This window comes from Schistocerca americana, chromosome 1 (assembly GCF_021461395.2).
Source record: "Schistocerca americana isolate TAMUIC-IGC-003095 chromosome 1, iqSchAmer2.1, whole genome shotgun sequence".
Taxonomy (NCBI): domain Eukaryota; kingdom Metazoa; phylum Arthropoda; class Insecta; order Orthoptera; family Acrididae; genus Schistocerca; species Schistocerca americana.
Window position 1 is genome coordinate 894070792 of NC_060119.1, and position 22486 is coordinate 894093277.

Genomic DNA, 22486 nt, shown 5'->3' on the forward strand with positions numbered 1-22486 from the left:
ATCTCATTCAAGTATCTGAATGTTCCCAATAGTGGCAATTTAGTGACTATAATGAATTTTCTGTTGAGATACATTATTGAGTTAACACTTCTTGTTTGAAATACAAACTGTTTGCAAGTATTCTTTTCAGTACTAAGTGATTATAAAGTATCAAATAATGTTCATGTTGGAAAACAGCCACATCAAACCCAGTTGTAATCATTGCACAGCTTTTTATACGTGTACTCACCAGGGTAAATGGCCACCACAAAACTGGCCTAAAGCTAAGTGGTCCATCCTGTAACACAACAGCAACTGAACAAAACATGCTTGATTTTAACGGCTGCTTCACAACCCGGAAATGGGCCTCAACCTACAGTAATCTACTGTCACCACACACCCCATGCAACAGTTTCTGCACCCTCTGTCCTAACACCACCTCCCAATTCTTGTCCCCTCATCCTCATTGTGCACTGCTCTTTGCCAATGCTTCCACCTGTCTTTTTCCCTTTCTCTATTCCTCACTTTTTCCTCTTCCCATCCCCCTGACACTAAGCCTGGCAGCCTCCCCTCCCCCCCCCCCCCCCCCCCCCCCACACACACACACACACACACATCCTGCTATCCCTAACCCTCCCTGACCCTATCCAGATTGTTACTTTTGTTTAACATGACAGTTGCATCCTGGCTGCAGCGGCTTGAGTTGTGTTGCTTTTGTGTGTGTGTGTGTGTGTGTGTGTGTGTGTGTGTGTGTGTTTCCTTTTCTGAAGGAGGTTTTGGCTGAAAGCTCCTGTCTGCAATTCAAACATGGCATTTTCACAGTGAATAGCAATTTAATACTGATGTTTATAAAGTATGACGATTTCACTTTTTTTATAATGCTGGCAATAATTCCCTACTACTGTTTTCTCTCCTTTTTGTGAAGTGGCTTTACAATCTTGTATGCAAGTTTGTTTATGATACTATAACTATGAAAAAATTTGTTACTTAAGCTCTTATCATTTAGTATTTTACAAAATGCAGTCAAACAACATTAATATTTTACTAGTGGTTCTACCATAACCTCTTAACAGGACGGGCTCTCTGACCCTAGGTTCAGAGTGACCTGCCACTCCTTTCTAACATACTCTCAACCTATTCTTTTCCTCCCTGAGGAAGGAACTAATAGTTCCGAAAGCTAGGATTAGTGTCTTCTCTTTTAGATGTGTGTGGCAGTAGACAAATTTAGCCTCCCCTACAGTAGGAAGCTGAGAAGAATGCCTACAGAAGGTGACATGGAGAGCAGTGAGAAAGTCTCTTCCTGCACTCCCTTCCACCCTGTGGCTGACTTCAGTATGCAATATTGGCTGTGCAAAAAATATAGCTTTTCCATATAGACTTCGCTTTCAGCCTTTTTGCACTCCATTGTTCACCTTTTATGGTCTCACTATTTCCTTTGTTTTTTCTTTAAAGCACGATTGCCAAAGGGAGAAATTCTAGAAAAATATGCATGCAGACATCACATCCACCTTAAAAGGAATGAACAGGTGAAAAATGAATTGACCATATTTTAACTGAATAATAACATACATTTATTGGGACAAAAAGCACATTTCTGTAATGGCATGCCCAGTGGCAGTATTGTTACTATGTGCATACAAATGCAGAACTCGACAGATAATTCAAAAGTATCAGTGCACTGAAGAGAGGCTAGACAATTTATGTCATTTATAATGTCAACATAACTGTATTAATGAAAATGTTTTAGAACAGTGCATACTATTCTGTCTAGGCCACATCTTCCCACTCGCAGCCACATTCCTACTGTACACATTATTCTCAGCTGTGGACAAAAGGTTGGTATCGACATCTGGACAAGGAAGTTTTACCAAATGTTAATTGTAATTCTGTTCCAGCCATGGTTTCAATTCTTGACACTAACAATAATTGGTTATTTTTTTCTCCCCACATACTTTTAAGTTCTGGAATCAAAGATTTATAGACGGAAAAATGGTCTGACCTACTGACAACTGGGACTAAAATGCTAAAATTTTAAAGAATAAAAACAGTCCACACAATCATTTAAATGCACACTTACAGTTTCAGAATTTTATCCTTGCCTCCACTGACTACTCTTAAACCATCTGGAGACCAATCAACAGCAAACACCTCATCCGCGTGCCCTGGTAAATCAATCTGGAGTTTGCCCAACTTTAAGTTCCAGACTGTAAAGTAAAAGCAGTGCAAGTAAAAATTACAAGATCAGGGAAACATGCAAATTAAAATCAAAACACAATATTGAGAAAAAGAGTTGGCTGGAATTTTTAATGTAAATATGTCCTGCACGTGTTGCACCCTTTAATGCTTATTTTTTAATTATACTACAGGAGAAGGAACTACAACCTTGGCACCATTCTTCACCACATTTACAAGCCTAAGGTTTACCCTGAGCTAACTTTTACAGTTTATATAAGCCAATTTTGATGTTTGTATGCTTCAGTTCCTCTCACAATAGCTTATCTCTTTTTGTACATGAAAGCAAATTCTCCGGGATGAAGGTCACCAGAGAGCAAGTTAAACATCAGAAAGTATCTATGTAGAGTTTCAAATGACAAGAGTGTGTCTCTGATGACAACCTGTGAAGAATGTAATAAAATGAAACTGCAAGCAGTCACAGCATCTAATTCTTCTATTTCATTGCAAGCTGCCTTGATCAAGAACAAATGTCACAATAAGAAATTATGAGCTGCTAGATCAGAGTGAAAATAAAGGTATAAAACACACACAGTACCAAAGTGGAACAGAGGACAAAAACACCAAAAGAGTAACTCACATTCAAGTCACATTGTAATTGTGAAAACCAAAACACAGAGAAAATCCATCATTTCAACACAAAAATAATTCGTGATAAATTTAATTCAAGTTTTAAATTTTCTTAATTCGATATTGCCAGTTTTTTTCCCCCCAATGATGCTTTCTCCATATTTTGTCCCTGACACATTATTTCAGAACACAGATTGCTTTAAAACATTGTATTGGACAGAGACAGAACAAGAAATGATGATTTGAAATCCTGAAGTGCAATCACATGCTAGCCCAGGGCTTGGGAATATGCAGGTATAATGAATTTCTGGCATGTTTGTGCATTTATGGTTATAAACACACTGTCTAGTCACATTAATACATCTGCAATAACCACTCACAGATGGTGGAGGGTATATAAAGCGTGTTGGAGAGATGCAGAAACAGAGTGATTTATCTGATGTCAAAAAGGGCATTATCACTGGCTTTCAGGTCAAGAGTGGAAGCATTTTCAAAACAGCTAATGTCTGTAAACTGCTCACATACCGCAGTAGTTAAAGTGTACTGTGCATGGCAACATGGTGTTATCCAAAACGGGACTGAGGCGGATGTGAGGCGCACGGGCCATAGATGACAGGGGTGAATGATGACTACAGAGATGTATATATCTGAAGAGACAGACAACTGTTGAGCAACTGACTGCCCAGATGAACCAAGGGGCTACCAATAGTGCCTCCTCAATGACCGTTAAGCAAACTTTGCTGCGCATGGACCTCTGCAGTAGGCACGTGGTTCATGCATCCAAATTATTGCTGTTCATCCGCAACAATATCTGGAGTTTCTTTGCCAATACTGCAACTGGAAATGGGCTGAGTGGTGACAGGTGGCCTTTTCAGATGTATCACGTTTTATGCTCCATGAGACAGATGGTTGTTGGTGCGTATGGCATGAAACGTCTGAAAGCAAAAACCCTGCAACCAAAAGAGAGCATTATGGACTGCAGGATGTTTTTGTGGCATATCCTAGGTCACTTGGGAAGACACAATGCATCAACACAAGTATGCATCTATCCTTGAGGACCATGCCCATCCCTACATCAGTTTGTTTTTCCTCAGCACAGTGGTCTCTACTACCAGGGCAATGCATCATGCCACACAGCTCACAGTGTACGTGGTTAAAAAGAGCACCAGAATGAGTTTACCACACTCCCCTGGCCACTAAACTTCCCATATTTAAACCCAATGCAACATGCCACAGCTCACAGTATATGTGTTTGAAGAGCACCAGGATGAGTTTACTGCACTCCGCTGACCATCAAACTCCCCAGATTTAAACACAATTGAGAATCTGCGAGACCACCTTGGTCACACCGTTTACTCCCTGGATCTTCAACCAATAGACCCAGCACAGCTTTCCATGGCACTGGAGTCAGCATGGCTCCACATCCCTGTTGGTGCCTTCAAGAACCTCGTCAACAACTCCAAGAAGTATGGCGTAAATATTTTGAAAGAAAAAACTTAATCATGAAAATTTTCCAATTCTGAGCCTGTTAAAAACCTGCATAAAACCAAATTTTGAATCTTTTTCTTTTTCTTAAAAGAAAAGTACTTGACTGCACTATATTTTTTTTTTTTTTTTTTTACTTTCGCTAAGAGCTAGAGGGGGGCACCTGGCCCCAGATATGGGCACCCTTGCATGCATCATTAAAAATTATTCTCTCCCAATTTTCCAGATTTTGCTATGTAGTCGTAGATTACATGGCTGTTGCAAGTAAACAGTCCTGGCCCTAATTTGCTTTAATGTTTCTGAATACAGACATAAAGATACAGAAACAGTAATCCTCTGATACTTATCACTAGCATTGTCATATACGAATGTGTCACAGCATTCATCAACTGCACAAGTGACTTGTCTCTTTTTTGGTCAAAATCATAAAGTGCTGTTTGTACACATTTCCTGCACGAAACTGACTGACTGGCTTTATATGCACCATTTTAGGGGATAACAACAAGCTTCGTCCTCAGGTCAGCTATAAATTACTATATTATTATTAGCTATTAATGACATTTCCTCTAAACTTTTGGTTGAGGTAAACTTTGTAATTTTGTGGTTTTCTTTTCCACATAATTTCTTGATTATGTTCATCTCACTTACCATTCAGAGCACCCAATTTCTTAGATCTGACCTCAGTAATGGAGCACTGACTCTTACAAACAGCTCTAAATGTTTTGAACGATTCATCTTTCACGCTTCTGAGAGTTTCATTTTAGCATATGTTTTGTACTTCATGAAAAACATTCCCCCCCCCCCTTCCCCCCCTAATACAAACCTTATTCATTTTTGACGAATCAAAACTGACTCTGAACACTTCTTAAATTTAGGTGTTTTCTCCCTCCTTAAAATGGTTCAAATGGCTCTGAGCACTATGGGACTTAACATCTGAGGTCATCATTCCCCTAGAACTTAGAACTACTTAAACCTAACTAACCTAAGGACATCACACACATCCATGCCTGAGGCAGGATTCAAACCTGCGACCGTAGCAGTCGCGCAGTTCCGGACTGAAGTGCCAAGAACCACTTGCCCACCATGGTCGGCTTCCTCCTCCTTCATTTAACCAAAAAGTTTAAAGCCTTTTCTTTACTGAAAGCTGTCATTCCACATTTTCTTTGGGCTTGGTATTTATTCTATCTTTGTGTTGGACTTCAATTCATCTTCATCTACATCTATACTCTGCAAACCACTGTCAAGAGAATGGCATAGTGTACTTCCCAATGTACCAGTTATTAGGTTTTTTTTCCTTTTCCATTCATTTATGGAGCATGGGAAAAATGATGATTTAAATGCCTCTGTGTGTGCTGTAATTAATCTAATCTTATCCTCACAATCCCTATAGGAGCAATATGTAGAGGGTTGCAGTATATTCCTACAACCCTCATTTAAAGACAATTCTTGAAACTTTGTTAATAGACTTTCCCAGGATAGTTTTAGTTTATCTACTACAGTCTACCAGTTCAGTTTCTTCAACATCTCAATGACAATCTCCTGCAGTCAAACAAATCTGTGACTGTTCGTGCTGCCCTTCTCTTTATTATGTTCAATATGCCCTGCTAGCCCAGTTTTGTGCAGTTCCCACACACTTGACCAATATTCTAGGGTGGGTCACATGAGGGATTTGTAAGCAGTCTCCTTTGTAAACTGATTGCATTTCCCTCGTATTCTATCAATAAACCAAAGTCTGCTACCTGCTTTACCCGTGACTGAGCCTATGTGATTGTTGCACTTCATGTCTACTAAATGTTACATCCAAGTATTTGTTTGAGTTTACAGAGTGCGATTGTGTCTCACTAATATTATATTCATAAGATACTATGTTTTTTGTTTGTTTGGAAAGTACCCAATTTTATTTTTTTAAACATTTAAAGCAAGCTGCCAATCACTGCACCATTTTGAAATATTATCAAGGACTGACTGAACTTTTGTACAGTTTCATTTAGGATGTACTTTGTTGTAGATAACTGCACCATCTGTGAAACATCTGAGATTACTATTAATACTGTCTGCAACACGGGCAGCAAGGGACCCAGCACACGTACCTGGGGTACACCTTAGGTTACTTCTACATCTGTTGATGACTCACCATCCAAGGTAACACTCCATGTACACTCTACCAAGAAACCATCATTCCAGTCACATACTTCGTCTGGTTCCCCATATGATTGAACTTCTGATAATAAGGATAGGTGCATACTGGATCAAATGCTCTTTGTAAATCTAGAAGTACTGCCTCTATCTGACTGCCTTGATCCACAGTTTTCAGAACGTAATGTGAGAAAACTGTGAGTCGAGTTTCACACGATTGATGTTTTTGAGATACCTCATGATGTTTGAGCTCAGAATTTGCTCCAAGATTCTACAACAAATGGATGTCAAGGACAATGGATAGTAGTTTTGTGGATCACTTCTGCTACCCTTACTGTAGACAGGTGTAACTTGTGCATTCTTCCAACTATTGGGCACAGCTTTTTGTTCAAGGGAACTATCACAGATAACTCAGCCACAAATTGGGTGTGGACTATGACAGAGATTTGATTGGGCCCTAGAGCTTTGTTCAATTTTAACGACTTCAGCTGGTTCTCACTGCCACTGATGCTAGTATCTATTTCATTCATCTTTTCAGTGGTACAAGAATTAAGCAGCGGCATACTCCTGTTTTTTACTTTGTAAAGGAACATTTGAGAATAGAGTTAAGCATTTCTACTTTCACTCTACTACTCTCAATTTCATTTCCAGACTTGGACATGAGTGACTAGGCACTAACCTTGTTGCCATTAACAGCCTTTACATATGACTAGAATTTCTTTGGGTTTTATGAAAGATCATTTGACAATATTCTGCTACAGTAATCATTGAAGCCTTCACATATTTGTGTCTTGGCTTCCAAATGCATTTCATTCAGCATATTTATACAGGGTGAGTCACTAACTATTGCCACTAAGAGTAACTCCGAAAGTATGATAGGTGCTGAAAAGTCAAACACCTTACTGTTGCACATCATTGGATTCGTCTCAATAGCCGCTATCAGAAAGTAAGTCCAAATTACAGCATCCCATTAAAAAATTGCAGGAACATGCAGCAGAGCTGCCCCCCTCAAAAATTAGCAACAAGTATCAGGAGCTGCCTCGTATAAATAACACATCTGAGCTAACATGGGATGCCTCATATGTTGGGCCAATAGCCAATTTTCCTGCTAAGTCTGCAGAAGCACAAAGGGTGAGCATGTCGTTCACTGGGAACTACAACATTAGCTGGGGAAGTGAGCTCTCGGGAAAATAGCATATAGATCGGAAAAGAAGGCTACTGTGTACCCAGTATGCTTGCTGGGAGATCTAACTCAGGAAGTGGTGGCAGCTCTACCACTGGCTATTTAATGCAATGCCAATCATAGCTCTATGTCAGCATAGATGACTTGGCCACGTGGCTTCTGAGGCCATCCTTGGTCTCTTTGAAAGGTTGGCTGAAGGGGTGAATTCAGCTACATTTATTAGAGAACTGACCCATTAAAGCAACATCTTAGACAGCCTTTTAACTTCCTGAACAAGTTAGCATACCAGTTGGCATCAGTGATCATAAGATTTTTATAGCGTCAGTGACTGAAGTGTTACAAGGAATGTCACAAAAGGTAGGAAACTATTTTTGCTTAGCAAGTGTGACAGGAAAATAATTAGTGTAGAGTGTATCTGAGGATTCAACATGAAGCTCTGCAGATGAAGATGGGGAGTACAAATTGATAAAGTTACAAAGGATTGTACATTGTGCTTTAGACCCATATGTGCCAAGCAAAGTTGATAGGAAAGACCCATCCGGGTTCAGTAAACTATGTTATAAAGTTAATGATATCAATATAATGGAAGGAAACATTCCACGTGGGAAAAATTATATATAAAAACAAAGATGAGGTGACTTACCGAACAAAAGCGCTGGCAGGTCGATAGACACACAAACAAACACAAACATACACACAAAATTCAAGCTTTCGCAACAAACTGTTGCCTCATCAGGAAAGAGGGAAGGAGAGGGGAAGACGAAAGGAAGTGGGTTTGAAGGGAGAGGGTAAGGAGTCATTCCAATCCCGGGAGCGGAAAGACTTACCTTAGGGGGAAAAAAGGACAGGTATACACTCGCACACACACACATATCCATCCACACATACAGACACAAGCAGACATATTTAAAGACAAAGAGTTTGGGCAGAGATGTCAGTCGAGGCAGAAGTGTAGAGGCAAAGAAGTTGTTGAAAGACAGGTGAGGTATGAGTGGCGGCAACTTGAAATTAGCGGAGATTGAGGCCTGGCGGATGACGAGAAGAGAGGATATACTGAAGGGCAAGTTCCCATCTCCGGAGTTCGGATAGGTTGGTGTTGGTGGGAAGTATCCAGATAACCCGGACGGTGTAACACTGTGCCAAGATGTGCTGGCTGTGCACCAAGGCATGTTTAGCCACAGGGTGATCCTCATTACCAACAAACACTGTCTGCCTGTGTCCATTCATGCGAATGGACAGTTTGTTGCTGGTCATTCTCACATAGAATGCGTCACAGTGTAGGCAGGTCAGTTGGTAAATCACGTGGGTGCTTTCACACGTGGCTCTGCCTTTGATCGTGTACACCTTCCGGGTTACAGGACTGGAGTAGGTGGTGGTGGGAGGGTGCATGGGACAGGTTTTGCATCGGGGGCGGTTACAAGGATAGGAGCCAGAGGGTAGGGAAGGTGGTTTGGGGATTTCATAGGGATGAACTAACAGGTTACGAAGGTTAGGTGGACGGCGGAAAGACACTCTTGGCGGAGTGGGGAGGATTTCATGAAGGATGGATCTCATTTCAGGGCAGGACCTTTCCAGCAAACCTCAACCTCCTCTCATTGCACACAAACCCAGTCTCTCCCATCTACTCAATCTCCCACTTCCAGCTCCACTCCCTCCAAAACCTCAAAATTCCGATCAACACAATCTGGAACCAGAACACCCTAATTCAGTAGTTAACCTTTCCTTTATTTTTATTTTTATTTTTATTTTCATTTTTTTTATTTTTATTTTTATTTTCATTTTCATTTCACCTCATGTTACACTTTCCACCTTCTAACACCATGTCACCCTCACAACACCCCCACAATGACCCCATTAAGTTTTATTTACATTCCCTCCGCAAACATGCCTTCGCCCTAGCCAGATTACACTCCCATATTCTATTTTCTCAGGCTTGTCTGACATTTGGCATCACCCCCAAAGGCCTCACACTTAAAGTTCCCATCTCTGGCTGCAACCCTTCCTTCCATCAGTCCCTATACCAGTTCCAAACTGAACAATCCATTGCCCTCACCCACCTAATCCTTCACCTACACATCAACTCAGCCAATGAACACACCCGTCAACTCCTATCCTTAATAAAAGTCCTTAATCTTTCCTCTCCCACATCCACACCGGCTGTTCAGAGCATCCTCCTACAGGCCAACCGTAAATTAGAACAGCATGCCACCCTCCACCTCAAAAAACTATCCAATCTCCTGGTTTCCCACCTCCGGAAAGGCAACTCACTCACCCTTCACAACCTTTCCAGCAAACCTCAACCTCCTCTCATTGCACACAAACCCAGTCTCTCCCATCTACTCAATCTCCCACTTCCAGCTCCACTCCCTCCAAAACCTCAAAATTCCGATCAACACAATCTGGAACCACAACACCCTAATTCAGTAGTTAACCTTTCCTCCAAACCTCTCTCCCAATCCGAAACCTCTGTCCTATCCAAAGGCCTCACCTTCAGCCCCACTCCCAGATTCAACCAAACAGCCCTCGTCAAAGATTTACTGTCCTACACTCGTACTCTCTGCTGGAAGTATCACTTTGCCACGAAGAAAAATGATCCTAATCCTACTCCTAATGATCCGACTCCTCAAGACACCATCCAAATTGAACCCTGCCTGGAACAGTTCCGTCCTCCGTCACAGCGGGACCCACCTCCTCTTCCTCAAAATCACCCTCTCCAAACCTTCCAGGAATTTCTGACTTCCAGCCTTGCATCTCAATCCTTCTTAAAAAACTTAATCCTACACCCAACATCACCACTGCTGAAGCCCAGGCTATCCGTGATCTGAAGGCTGACCGATCCATCGTCATTCTTCCGGCGGACAAGGGTTCCACGACCGTGGTACTTGATCGTCGGGAGTATGTGGCTGAGGGACTGCGTCAGCTTTCAGACAACACCACATACAAAGTTTGCCAAGGTAACCCCATTCCCGATGTCCAGGCGGAGCTTCAAGGAATCCTCAGAACCTTAGGCCCCCTGCATAACCTTTCACCTGACTCCATCAACCTCCTGACCCCACCGACACCCCGCACCCCTACCTTCTACCTTCTTCCTAAAATCCACAAACCCAATCATCCCGGCCGCCCCATTGTAGCTGGTTACCAAGCCCCCACAGAACGTATCTCTGCCTACGTAGATCAACACCTTCAACCCATTACATGCAGTCTCCCATCCTTCATCAAGGACACCAACCACTTCCTTGAACGCCTGGAATCCTTACCCAATCTGTTACCCCCGGAAACCATCCTTGTAACCATTGATGCCACGTCCTTATACACAAATATTCCGCACGTCCAGGGCCTCACTGCGATGGAGCATTTCCTTTCACGCCGATCACCTGCCACCCTACCTAAAACCTCTTTCCTCATCACCTTAGCCAGCTTCATCCTGACCCACAACTTCTTCATTTTTGAAGGCCAGACATACCAACAATTAAAGGGAACAGCCATGGGTACCAGGATGGCCCCCTCGTACGCCAACCTATTCATGGGTCACTTAGAGGAAGCCTTCTTGGTTACCCAAGTCTGCCAACCCAAAGTTTGGTACAGATTTATTGATGACATCTTCATGATCTGGACTCACAGTGAAGAAGAACTCCAGAATTTCCTCTCCAACCTCAACTCCTTTGGTTCCATCAGTTTCACCTGGTCCTACTCCAAATCCCATGCCACTTTCCTTAACGTTGACCTCCACCTGTCCAATGGCCTACTTCACACGTCCGTCCACATCAAACCCACCAACAAGCAACAGTACCTCCATTATGACAGCTGCCACCCATTCCACATCAAACGGTCCCTTCCCTACAGCCTAGGTCTTCGTGGCAAACGAATCTGCTCCAGTCCGGAATCCCTGAATCATTACACCAACAACCTGAAAACAGCTTTCGCATCCCGCAACTACCCTCCCGACCTGGTACAGAAGCAAATAACCAGAGCCACTTCCTCGTCCCCTCAAACCCAGAATCCCCCACAGAAGAACCACAAAAGTGCCCCACATGTGACAGGATACTTTCCGGGACTGGACCAGACTCTGAATGTGGCTCTCCAGCAGGGATAAGACTTCCTCAAATCCTGCCCTGAAATGAGATCCATCCTTCATGAAATCCTCCCCACTCCGCCAAGAGTGTCTTTCCGCCGTCCACCTAACCTTCGTAACCTGTTAGTTCATCCCTATGAAATCCCCAAACCACCTTCCCTACCCTCTGGCTCCTATCCTTGTAACCGCCCCCGATGCAAAACCTGTCCCATGCACCCTCCCACCACCACCTACTCCAGTCCTGTAACCCGGAAGGTGTACACGATCAAAGGCAGAGCCACATGTGAAAGCACCCACGTGATTTACCAACTGACCTGCCTACACTGTGACGCATTCTATGTGAGAATGACCAGCAACAAACTGTCCATTCGCATGAATGGACACAGGCAGACAGTGTTTGTTGGTAATGAGGATCACCCTGTGGCTAAACATGCCTTGGTGCACAGCCAGCACATCTTGGCACAGTGTTACACCGTCCGGGTTATCTGGATACTTCCCACCAACACCAACCTATCCGAACTCCGGAGATGGGAACTTGCCCTTCAGTATATCCTCTCTTCTCGTCATCCGCCAGGCCTCAATCTCCGCTAATTTCAAGTTGCCGCCACTCATACCTCACCTGTCTTTCAACAACTTCTTTGCCTCTACACTTCTGCCTCGACTGACATCTCTGCCCAAACTCTTTGTCTTTAAATATGTCTGCTTGTGTCTGTATGTGTGGATGGATATGTGCGTGTGTGCGAGTGTATACCTGTCCTTTTTTCCCCCTAAGGTAAGTCTTTCTGCTCCCGGGATTGGAATGACTCCTTACCCTCTCCTTTAAAACCCACTTCCTTTCGTCTTCCCCTCTCCTTCCCTCTTTCCTGATGAGGCAACAGTTTGTTGCGAAAGCTTGAATTTTGTGTGTATGTTTGTGTTTGTTTGTGTGTCTATCGACCTGCCAGCGCTTTTGTTCGGTAAGTCACCTCATCTTTGTTTTTATATATAATGTTATAAAGTTAGTATGAAATCGTAGGGGGAGGGGGGGGGTGATATATTCATCATAGATTTAAGTGAAGTGCAAGCCTTGTGACAAACAAAAGCCAAACAAAGCAAAAATATGCATAAGGAGAGCAATGAGAGAAGTGTTATGGGCAATCACAGAGAGAAGGCTGAATTACTGAATTCGGTTATCTGAATGGGCCTCTCTGCAAAAGATATACAGTTCCACCTTTTCATCATCACTTGAAAGCCAAAATGACTAATTTTCATATACGATATTGCAGCGCCTGTATTATTTTGACTTATGATGCAAAGTTCATTTGGACATGCATGCACAACTTTGCATTGTAATTCAGAATAACACAGGCACTACAATATCGTATTTATCCAGACATGAGGCAAGTGAATTTCAAGTAAAATGTATCACCTGTATAGGGATATACATAATGGATGTACCAGTACGAGCTGTAGACACATGGTTGATGACATATCAAACTTTAGGTCTGGCCGTGAGGCACACACAGATAGCCAAATGGTATGGCAACACTCACGATAAGCGAGAAATCTGGATTTGAGTACTGGTCTGACACAAATTTTCATTGTAGTTGCTTCCATTTCACAGCTTATGGTTATCCATATTTGCAATTGTAAAACATTTAATGATTTTCATATAAGTGGTCTTGGAACAGAAAATAAAGGAATCTGAACAGGATGAGGTAAGTGTGAAATTCTACAGAAATTATGCGAAAGGTTGGTTGGTTGATTTGGAAAGGAGACCAAACAGTGAGATGATTGGCCTATTGGATTAGGGACAGATGGGGAAGGAAGTCAGCCATGCCCTTTCAAAGGAACCACCACGGCAGTTGCTTGAAAGTATTTAGGGAAATCATGGAAAACCTAAAGCAGGATGGCCGGACACAGGTTTGAACCTTCGTCCTCCCGAATGAGAGCCCAGTGTGCTAAATTATGTGAAAAATATTCTCCCTTTCCAGCAGCAATTTATCACAGGTCACTGGTGCAATGAAGGGTACCAAGCAATTAGAAAAAAAGTGCACTTCATTCCTGTTTATAAGATGGGTGCTGAACAGATGCAAATGATCATTGGCCAGTATTGCTGATCCATTTTAGAAGTAGTAAGGGCAATTTTCAGTCTACAGTGTCCATGCAGACTTATATTACCATTAGTATGACTCCAGATATTATTATTATTATTATTATTATTATTAGCAAATTCTTCCAATAAATGGAAGATCTTAAGCAGATAACTCAATCAGATTTTCTTAAGGTTATTCTTATGTTCCAATAGGATTTCATTCTTTCCCAGGAGGCGGCTTGTTTATGTTCTTCTGACCACTTTGTTTGCGCTGATGTAACTTCCCATTTTCCTACTTTGTGTCTGAAGTTGTGTGTCTCTAAAATGTCAGTTGCTCTTATGTTTACGTTTTTGAGGCCCTTTTGAATTTCATTCAGCCAAGGTGTCGAGTTCTTGACTGATATTACATAGTCTATTACCTTTTTTGTCAATTGTTTTTCTGGTAGTCTGTTGAGTTGACCAAAGACTTTCATTTGCCTTTTCTTAACGTTAATTTTGATTTTTGAAAACTTTTCTGTTTTGACTGAGTGTAGTCTGAACCATCTTGGGTATGTCTTTTTCCTAATCATTTTTCTTCTTTTTTGATTTCTTCAAGTTAGTGTTTTCTGCTATGCGACTGTTTCCCCTGCGTTGATCACTTGGTTTCATGATTGTGATGTAGTGCCAAATTTGCTCTGTCTTGACATGGATTTTTTGTTATAGAGGTTTTGAATGAACTTTAACACTTTATCTTATTGTAACTGATTTTACTGTGAGATTTATCACAGGTCTGTTGGTCTGATTAATCCTCCAAGGTATTTAAAGTACAGGACCCTGTTGTTTTTACCATATTTTGCTTTCAAGCTTGCAACTCTGTCTTTGAACATAAGAATTCAGCTTTCTCAAATGAGATTTGTAACCCTACTTTTTCTGAATGTTCTTTAAGTATCTTGAGTTGTTTGATGCCATTCTCTTCGTCCTCTGTAAGTGCTGCCGTGTCATCCACAAATGCAGCTTATGGTATGTAGAGGTTGTTTCTGGGAAAGCCCAGTAGGATTGGCTCCCAAAACACACATTTCTTGAGTTCTCTCTCTCTATTTGTTCCATTACCTTGTCTAGGGCAACACTGAACAGAATAAAAGAGTCCATCTCCTTGTCTCTATGCTATTCAATGCAGATCTATATGAAAGTAAATTCTAGTATGACTTGAGTCATGAACTATTTTTCCAGATGTGGTATTTTACTTTTTGCATATATTCTTGAGCTGCTGCAAACAGTAATAACAAAAATGAAATTTAAAGAAAATGTATGCTTTAACATGAACACATCGTCCTGAAGGTCATTTGTAAAGATTTTTTATTATTTTTCAAATTTATAACTTAAAAAGGCAGCTTCATTATTAAAGTACAACTTTCATTTTTTGCACAATTTTTAATTGAGCATGTGAGAAAACAGTATCAATTTGGAAAATTTCATAAGTACTTTGAGCTACAATGAATTTTAATATTTTGAGGTACAGTAAATTTCAATCATACTCTGTTTGAGGTGAATGGCTATAATTCAGCACTTATTTTATATTTAAAAGATTTAAATAACATCCATCTATAAAACTGGAAATAAACAAATCACCTGCTGACCTATTTCACTGCTACCAGTCTTTTCAAAAGTGCCCTACAGCAGAGTACCAACTCATTTACTTGAGCAGAGCTTGTTAACTGTCTCTCTGTTTAGTTCTCATAAGAGATCCTCCAGAGAGAAAGCCACACAAGACCTTACAAACCATATCTTGGCAGAGCTAAACTAGGAAAATGGTCCTGTTTGTATATATTTTTTAAACACTGCCAAAGTCTGTGTGTGAATTACAGAATTATACTTGTCAATCTAAAGTGTTACGGGGTTAATGGCATACCTCTTGTATGGACAGTGTCTTACCTCCACTATAGTACTTTATTTATTTATTTACACATCAAGTTCTGTAGGACTAAATTGAAGAGCAAATCTCCAAGGTCATGGAATTTATCAGTACATGAAATTACAACATAAAAATAATAACAGATAAAAATAAATGTTCATGAACCTGATAAAAATCAGTCCATAAGTTTAAGTAAAGGCAATCAGCAATACAATAAGAATCAGCTTAATTTTTCAAGGAACTCCTCGAAAGAATAGAAGGAGTGACTCTTCAGTTTTGATTTGAAAGTGCATGGATTACTGCTAAGATTTTTGAATTTGAGTGGCAGCTTATTGAAAATGGATGCAGCAGTATACTGCACACCTTTTTGTACAAGAGTCAAGGAAGTCTGATCCAAATGCAGGTTTGATTTCTGCTGAGTATTAACCGAGTGAAAGCTGCTTATTCTTGGGCATAAACTAACACTGGTAACAAGAAACGACAATAAGGAATATACATATTGAGAGGCCAATGTCAAAAAAACCCAGACTCGTGAACAGAGATCGATAAGAGGTTCGTGAACTCACACCACTTATTGCCCGAACCGCCTGTTTCTGAGCCAAAAATATCCTTGTAGAATGGGAAGAGTTACCCCAAAATATAATACCACATGACATAAGTGAATGAAAATAAGCAAAGTAGACTAATTTTTGTGTTGAAGTATCACTCACTTTTGATACCGTTCGAATAGTAAAAATGGCAGTATTAAGTCTTTGAACAAGATCCTGAATGTGGGCTTTCCACGACAGCTTACTATCTATCTGAACACCTAGAAATTTGAACTGTTCAGTTTTACTAATCATATGCCCGTTCTATGAAATTAAAACTTCAGGTTTTTTTGTATTGTGTGTGGAAACTGTAAAAACTGTGTCTTACTGTGATTTAACCTTAGTTAATTTTCTACAAGCCATGAACTGAGGTCATGTCCTGCACTATTTGAAACAGAGTCAATGTTACACACAACATCCTTTACTACCAAGCTAGTGTCATCAGCAAACAGAAATATTTTAGAGTTACCTGTAATACCAGAGGGCATATCATTTATATAAATAAGGAACAGGAGCAGCCCCAACACTGATCCCTGGGGCACCCCCCACTTGACAGTACCCCACTCAGATCCCAAATCACAGCCGTTATCAACATTGTGAATAATGACCTTTGTCTGCCTGTTGCTAAAGTAAGAGGTGAACCAATTGTGAGCTACTCCCCGTATTCCGTAATGGTCCAACTTCTGGAGCAATATTTTGTGATCAACACAATCAAATGCCTTAGTTAAATCAAAAAATATGCCAAGTGTTCAAAACTTTTTGTTTAATCCATCCAGTACCTCACAGAGAAAAGAGAATATAGCATTTTCAGTTGTTAAATGACTTCTAAAGCCGAACTGTACATTTGATAGCAAATCATATGATATAAAATGATCAATTATCCTTTCATACACAGCCTTTTCAATAACTTTTGCAAGCACTGATGGCAAAGAAATAGGTCTAAAATTATCGACATTATCCCTTTCTCCCTTTTTATAAAGCAGCTTTACTACTGAGTACTTTAATCGCTCAGGAAACTGACCATTCCTAAAGGAAAAATTACAAATATGGCTAAATACAGGGCTAACATGAGCAGCACAGTACTTTAATATTCTGCTGGGCACTCCATCATAACCAGGAGAGTCCTTAGTTTTCAGTGATGTAATTATTGACTCAATCTCCCTCTTGTCTGTATCACAGAGGAGTATTTCAGACATCAATCTTGGAAAGGCATATATGATTTCCTGTAGAAACTAAATTTTTATTTAATTCACCAGCAATGCTCAGAAAATGATTGTTAAATATGTACAAAAATCTGATTTATCAGTAACAGAAATATTTTTACTGCGAACCGACTTTATATCATCGACCTTGTGCTTCTAATGAGACACTTCCTTCACAACTGACCATATGGTTTTAATTTTATCCTGTGAATTAACTATTCTATTTGCATACAACATACTCTTTGCCTTCCTAATAACATTTTTAAGTACCTTACAATACTGTTTGTAATGGGCTACTGTAGCTTGATTGTGACTACTTCTAACATTTTGATATAATTCCCACTTTGTTCTATATGATATCCTTATTCCACTAGTCAGTCACCCGGGCTGTCCATTACTGCTAGTACCCCGTTTCGAATGTTCTAATGGAAGGCAACTCTCAAAGAGCATGAGAAATGTATTATGGAAAGCAGGTTTGAATCCTGCCTCGGGCATGGATGTGTGTGATGTCCTTAGGTTAGTTAGGTTTAAGTAGTTCTAAGTTCTAGGGGACTGATGACCTCAGCAGTTAAGTCCCACAGTGCTCAGAGCCATTTTGAGCCATCTTTATTATTGGCACTATAAACATCCTGCCACTCTTGTTCCTTAACAAGTTTTAAAAAACTCTCTATTGCTGTTGGATTAACTATCCTACTTATTTTGTAATTAAATATGACATAGGTTTGAGTACAAAAGTCTTTACTTTGAGTTAAAATTTGTGCATCATGGTCTGAAAGGCCATTCACACTTTTACTAACAGAATGCCCAACTAGTAATGAGGAATGAATAAAAATATTGTTTATGACTGTGCTACTGTTCCCCTGCACCCTAGTTGGAAAAAACACAGTTTGCATCAGATCATATGAATTTAGGAGATCTACTAACATCCTTTTTCTTGCACAATCATATAGAAAATTTATATTGAAGTCACCACATGTAACTACTTTCTGGTACTTTCTACAAAGTGAATCAAGAACCCTCTTTAGCTTGAGCAAAAATGCCCTGAAGTCTGAGTTAGGGGACCTATAAACAACAACAATTAGAAGTTTAGTTTTCCTAAATTCAACTAATGCTGCACAACTTTCAAATATCTGTTCACTGCAGTTTGAAAGTCTGTCTCACAACTATGAAAATAACCTCAGAATGGAAGGATACAACATGTGAGGTTCCACAAGAATTGCTATTGGGACCACATTTATTCTTAACCTGCAGAAATGATCACCCTGTGATTTTAAAGAAGAGTTCAAAAACTTATGCTTGCTGACGACACACTCTCTCAACCTTAGTAAACGCAGCTCAAATGATAGCTAAAACAGGCTTATGGATGGTTCACAGCAAACAATTTAAGTCTAATCTCACAAACACTTATACACTTGTAATGGATCATTTTTTTTCTTTGTTCTTTTCTTTTTATACATGTAAGCCAAATATAAACAACAGTAAAGTAACAAGTTATTTTGTACCAGCGAAACTGTTGTGAAAAGAAGAAGAAGACGAAGAGAGGTGCTCTTCAACTGATTAATTTCTGTATATTGACCTTTTTGTTTCTACAAGTGGTAGCGGTCAGACGTATGCCTAGTTCCGCTGTGCCAGTATTGTTTAAAAATGTGTATTACAATTGCGTTCATTATTTCGCCTGCACCGAGAATCCTGCATAAAGAGGATCGAAGCAGACAAGAGAAATTTGCATGAGCAGCAGAGGGTCAATCATATATCAGCATTGTCATAAGCAAGGCTATGCGCAATCGAATTACCGTGAAGAAGTATGCAAATTTAAGTGACAAATATTGATATGTATTATGTTGAAGGTCTGTTGATATTAGTACCAGTTAAAGTTCACCCACTATATGTGTACCTTCCCATTCAAGCAACAATTATTAATCACTTTCATTATATTATTTTGCCCACCCCCCTAAATGCCGCCATTCACACTCTAAGATAAAAAGAAATGACAAATTATGGAGGAATTATCTGAATCCGATAGAAATCAGTAGATTTCATTTATGTGTACATGCACACAAACTAATGATTACAATTTCAGAAAAATTGGATGATTTATTCAAGAGACAGAGCTTCAGAAATTGACCAAGTCAATAACGAGTTGGTTCCCCTCTAACCCTTATGCAAACAGTTATTCAGCTTGACACTGATAGGGTTGTTGGACGTCGTCCTGGGGAACACCATGCTAAATTCTGTCCAATTGATGTGTCAGATCGTCAGAATCCTGAGCTGGTTGGAGGGCCCTGCCCATAATGCTCCAAACATTCTCTTTGGAGAGAGGACCAGTGACCTTGCCAAGGTAGGGTTTGGCAGTAGAAGCCCATGCAATGTGCGGGCGGGCATTATCTTGCTGAAATGTAAGCCCAGCGTGGCTTGCCAGCAAGGGCAGCAAAACAGGGTGTAGAATATGTCATTGATGTACTGCTGTATTGTAAGAGTGTCGTTGATAACAACCAAAGGGGTCCTGCTATAAATGAAAGGATTCTCGAAATGTTGCCCCTGGCTGTCAGACTGTATGGCAGGCAACAGTCAGCTTGACATCCAACAGCTTTCTGGGGCATCTCCAGACAGGTCTCTGATGGTCACCGGGCTTCAATTTGAAGCGGAACTCATCACTGAAGATAATTCTACTCAATTCAATGAGATTCCAAACAAAATGTGCCGGACAACACTGCACACAGACTTGTTCGTGTACAGAGGTCAATGATAGATGGTGCAAGAGGCACTGTGAGCTCAGGCCTCTTTCTGTGATCTACCTATTACTGGTCCTTGTGGTCACTGAAGCACCAGTTGCACATTGGATCAATGATAATGGTGCAAGTGCCTATCTGCAAGGCAGAGTTCCTATCCAACTGAGTACACAGAAAGAAATCTGCAAAGACTTTATGCCCTAGTACTGACACATCCCTGTTTACTGTCCTCACCAGCTGTAAAACGCTTAATAAATTATAAGACAGAATTGCTGATCAGTACCTGTGTTTCAGGAAGCAAAATACTTAGTACTGCTGATAAAAACACACAAAAGTAAAGTTTAACACTACCTTAGCTATGGGAACTATAGTTCCTTCCTCTGGCAGGGGAGAGTGATTACAGATGTTTACAATGGCAGGGTAGATAACTCAAATCCCAGGAGGAGGTATTTACAGATCATCTTTAAAAAAAAAAAAACACCAGTTTAATCAAGTAAATATTAGGCTACCAATAGCAGACAAAAAGCAGCTATTTGGCACAAATGAGGAGGTAGGAGCCTTTTTTTTAAAGTAGCTGCTTTCTTTCTATTTTATTAGAATTGGATTGAACACAAATAGCATTACGCAGTACAGTGAGTATAGCTTGACCCATTCCACATCCATGAAGGTTTTCCTTTTTGATGGAGACTACAGAACATGATTAATTATGAATGAATGAATGAAACAGGCGGAAGTATTTTGTTTCTCTAATTTTCTGAGAAACAGCCCTCTATCAGAAAAAATATACACACACACACAGAACATATTTGTGTGTTTTTATGAGGGTAATCATATATTTATCACCACCAAAATGAAAATACTGTAAAATACAGTCAAAGAAGTTCTAAACGCCAAATAAATAAAAATTCTATATTTTGGAACAAGAGGTTGCTTCACCTGTGAAAAAGAAGATTGTGAAAGGAAAGGAATAATTGAACGGAATGAGATTACTCAGAGATAATAAAGATCACCACCTCAGGTTAAGGATGAAGCAGAATAAAACAGGATGACTGACAGTGAAAATAAAACAATGGAAAATCCAGGATGGAATGTAACAATATTATGAGAAGGAAGTTGCTACTCACCATATAGTGGAGATGCTGAGTCACAGATAGGCACAACAAAGAGACTTTCACAATTACAGCTTTTGGCCATTGGCCTGTACACACACACACACACACACACACACACACACACACACACACACACACACACACACAAAAAAAACTGAAACCAATTGCCTGAGACAGCAGCCGTGTGTGTGTGTGTGTGTGTGTGTGTGTCACACACAACTGAAACCAGTTGCCTGAGCCGGCAGCCCTGTGTGTGTGTGTGTGTGTGTGTGTGTGTGTGTGTGTGTGTGTGTTGGCGCGCACGCAAAGGCCAATGGCCAAAAGCTATAATTGTGAAAGCCTATCTGCGACTCAGCATCTCCTCTATATGGAGAGTAGCAACTTTCCTTCTCATAATGTTGTGACAGTGAAAATAAAAACACACTGCACAGAAATGAGCAGCTATGCAAGTGGGAGACAAGGCAACAGAAAAGTAGCAGCACGGAGAGAAATGGAAAACAAGCAACAAAATAATGAACTCCAAACTTACAATTAATTTGATTCCTTTCTAAATTCCATGCCACCTTCCCCAATGTTTGCTTACACTACAGTGATGACAGAATTCTGCCTTTCGGAAATGAACAAACAAATATCATAGGTTGTATTAATAATACAAGTGTGTGTTGTGAATTGACATGTTATGTTGCGTATCCTTAAATGAGAGTGCTTGATACAATGCAATGGAGCTGCGCTGTCATGGAGAACACAGCTATTGCTGACCGTTTTCCTGTTATGGGAGAAGACAGTCCTGTTCTCATCATGAAGAAAAAGAGTGAATTTATTTATTTTTTTTTTTTTTTTTTGAGAGAGAGAGAGAGAGAGAGAGAGAGAGAGAGAGAGAGAGAGAGAGAGATTCTCAACTCTGTTGTCTACTGTATTATCCTGTTACTGCAGAACAGTTGCCATGTAGTACTGGTCAACTTGGCTTACCAGCTACAATCAACATAGAACGCAGGCTTTGCTTTAAAAAAAAAATGAAGTCACTGATAATGAAGCTAGTGGCTCCCACAATTTCCTAATGCATGTTTGAAGCACATGACAAATACACCAACAAACTGCTATACTTCTTCACTCTTGAAACAGTCATTCCTTCCAAGTGAAATACTCTCCTCGACATTCTCCGAAAATGTATCTGATGGGATGCCAACATGCTACATGAATACAATGTTGCCCTTACTGCTGCCTTTACTTTTCA

The 22486-nt window shown here is 40.4% G+C and overlaps 1 protein-coding gene across 1 annotated transcript in view; it reads right to left on the reverse strand.

Annotated features, from left to right (window-relative positions):
- The window catches only part of LOC124614644 (notchless protein homolog 1), a 94244-nt gene that overhangs the window by 11603 nt on the left and 60155 nt on the right, over positions 1 to 22486 (reverse strand). The window contains exon 10 of the mRNA XM_047142960.1: positions 2057 to 2183. Within this exon, the coding sequence (XP_046998916.1) occupies positions 2057 to 2183 (127 nt within the window). The remainder of the gene's footprint in view (positions 1 to 2056; positions 2184 to 22486) is intronic.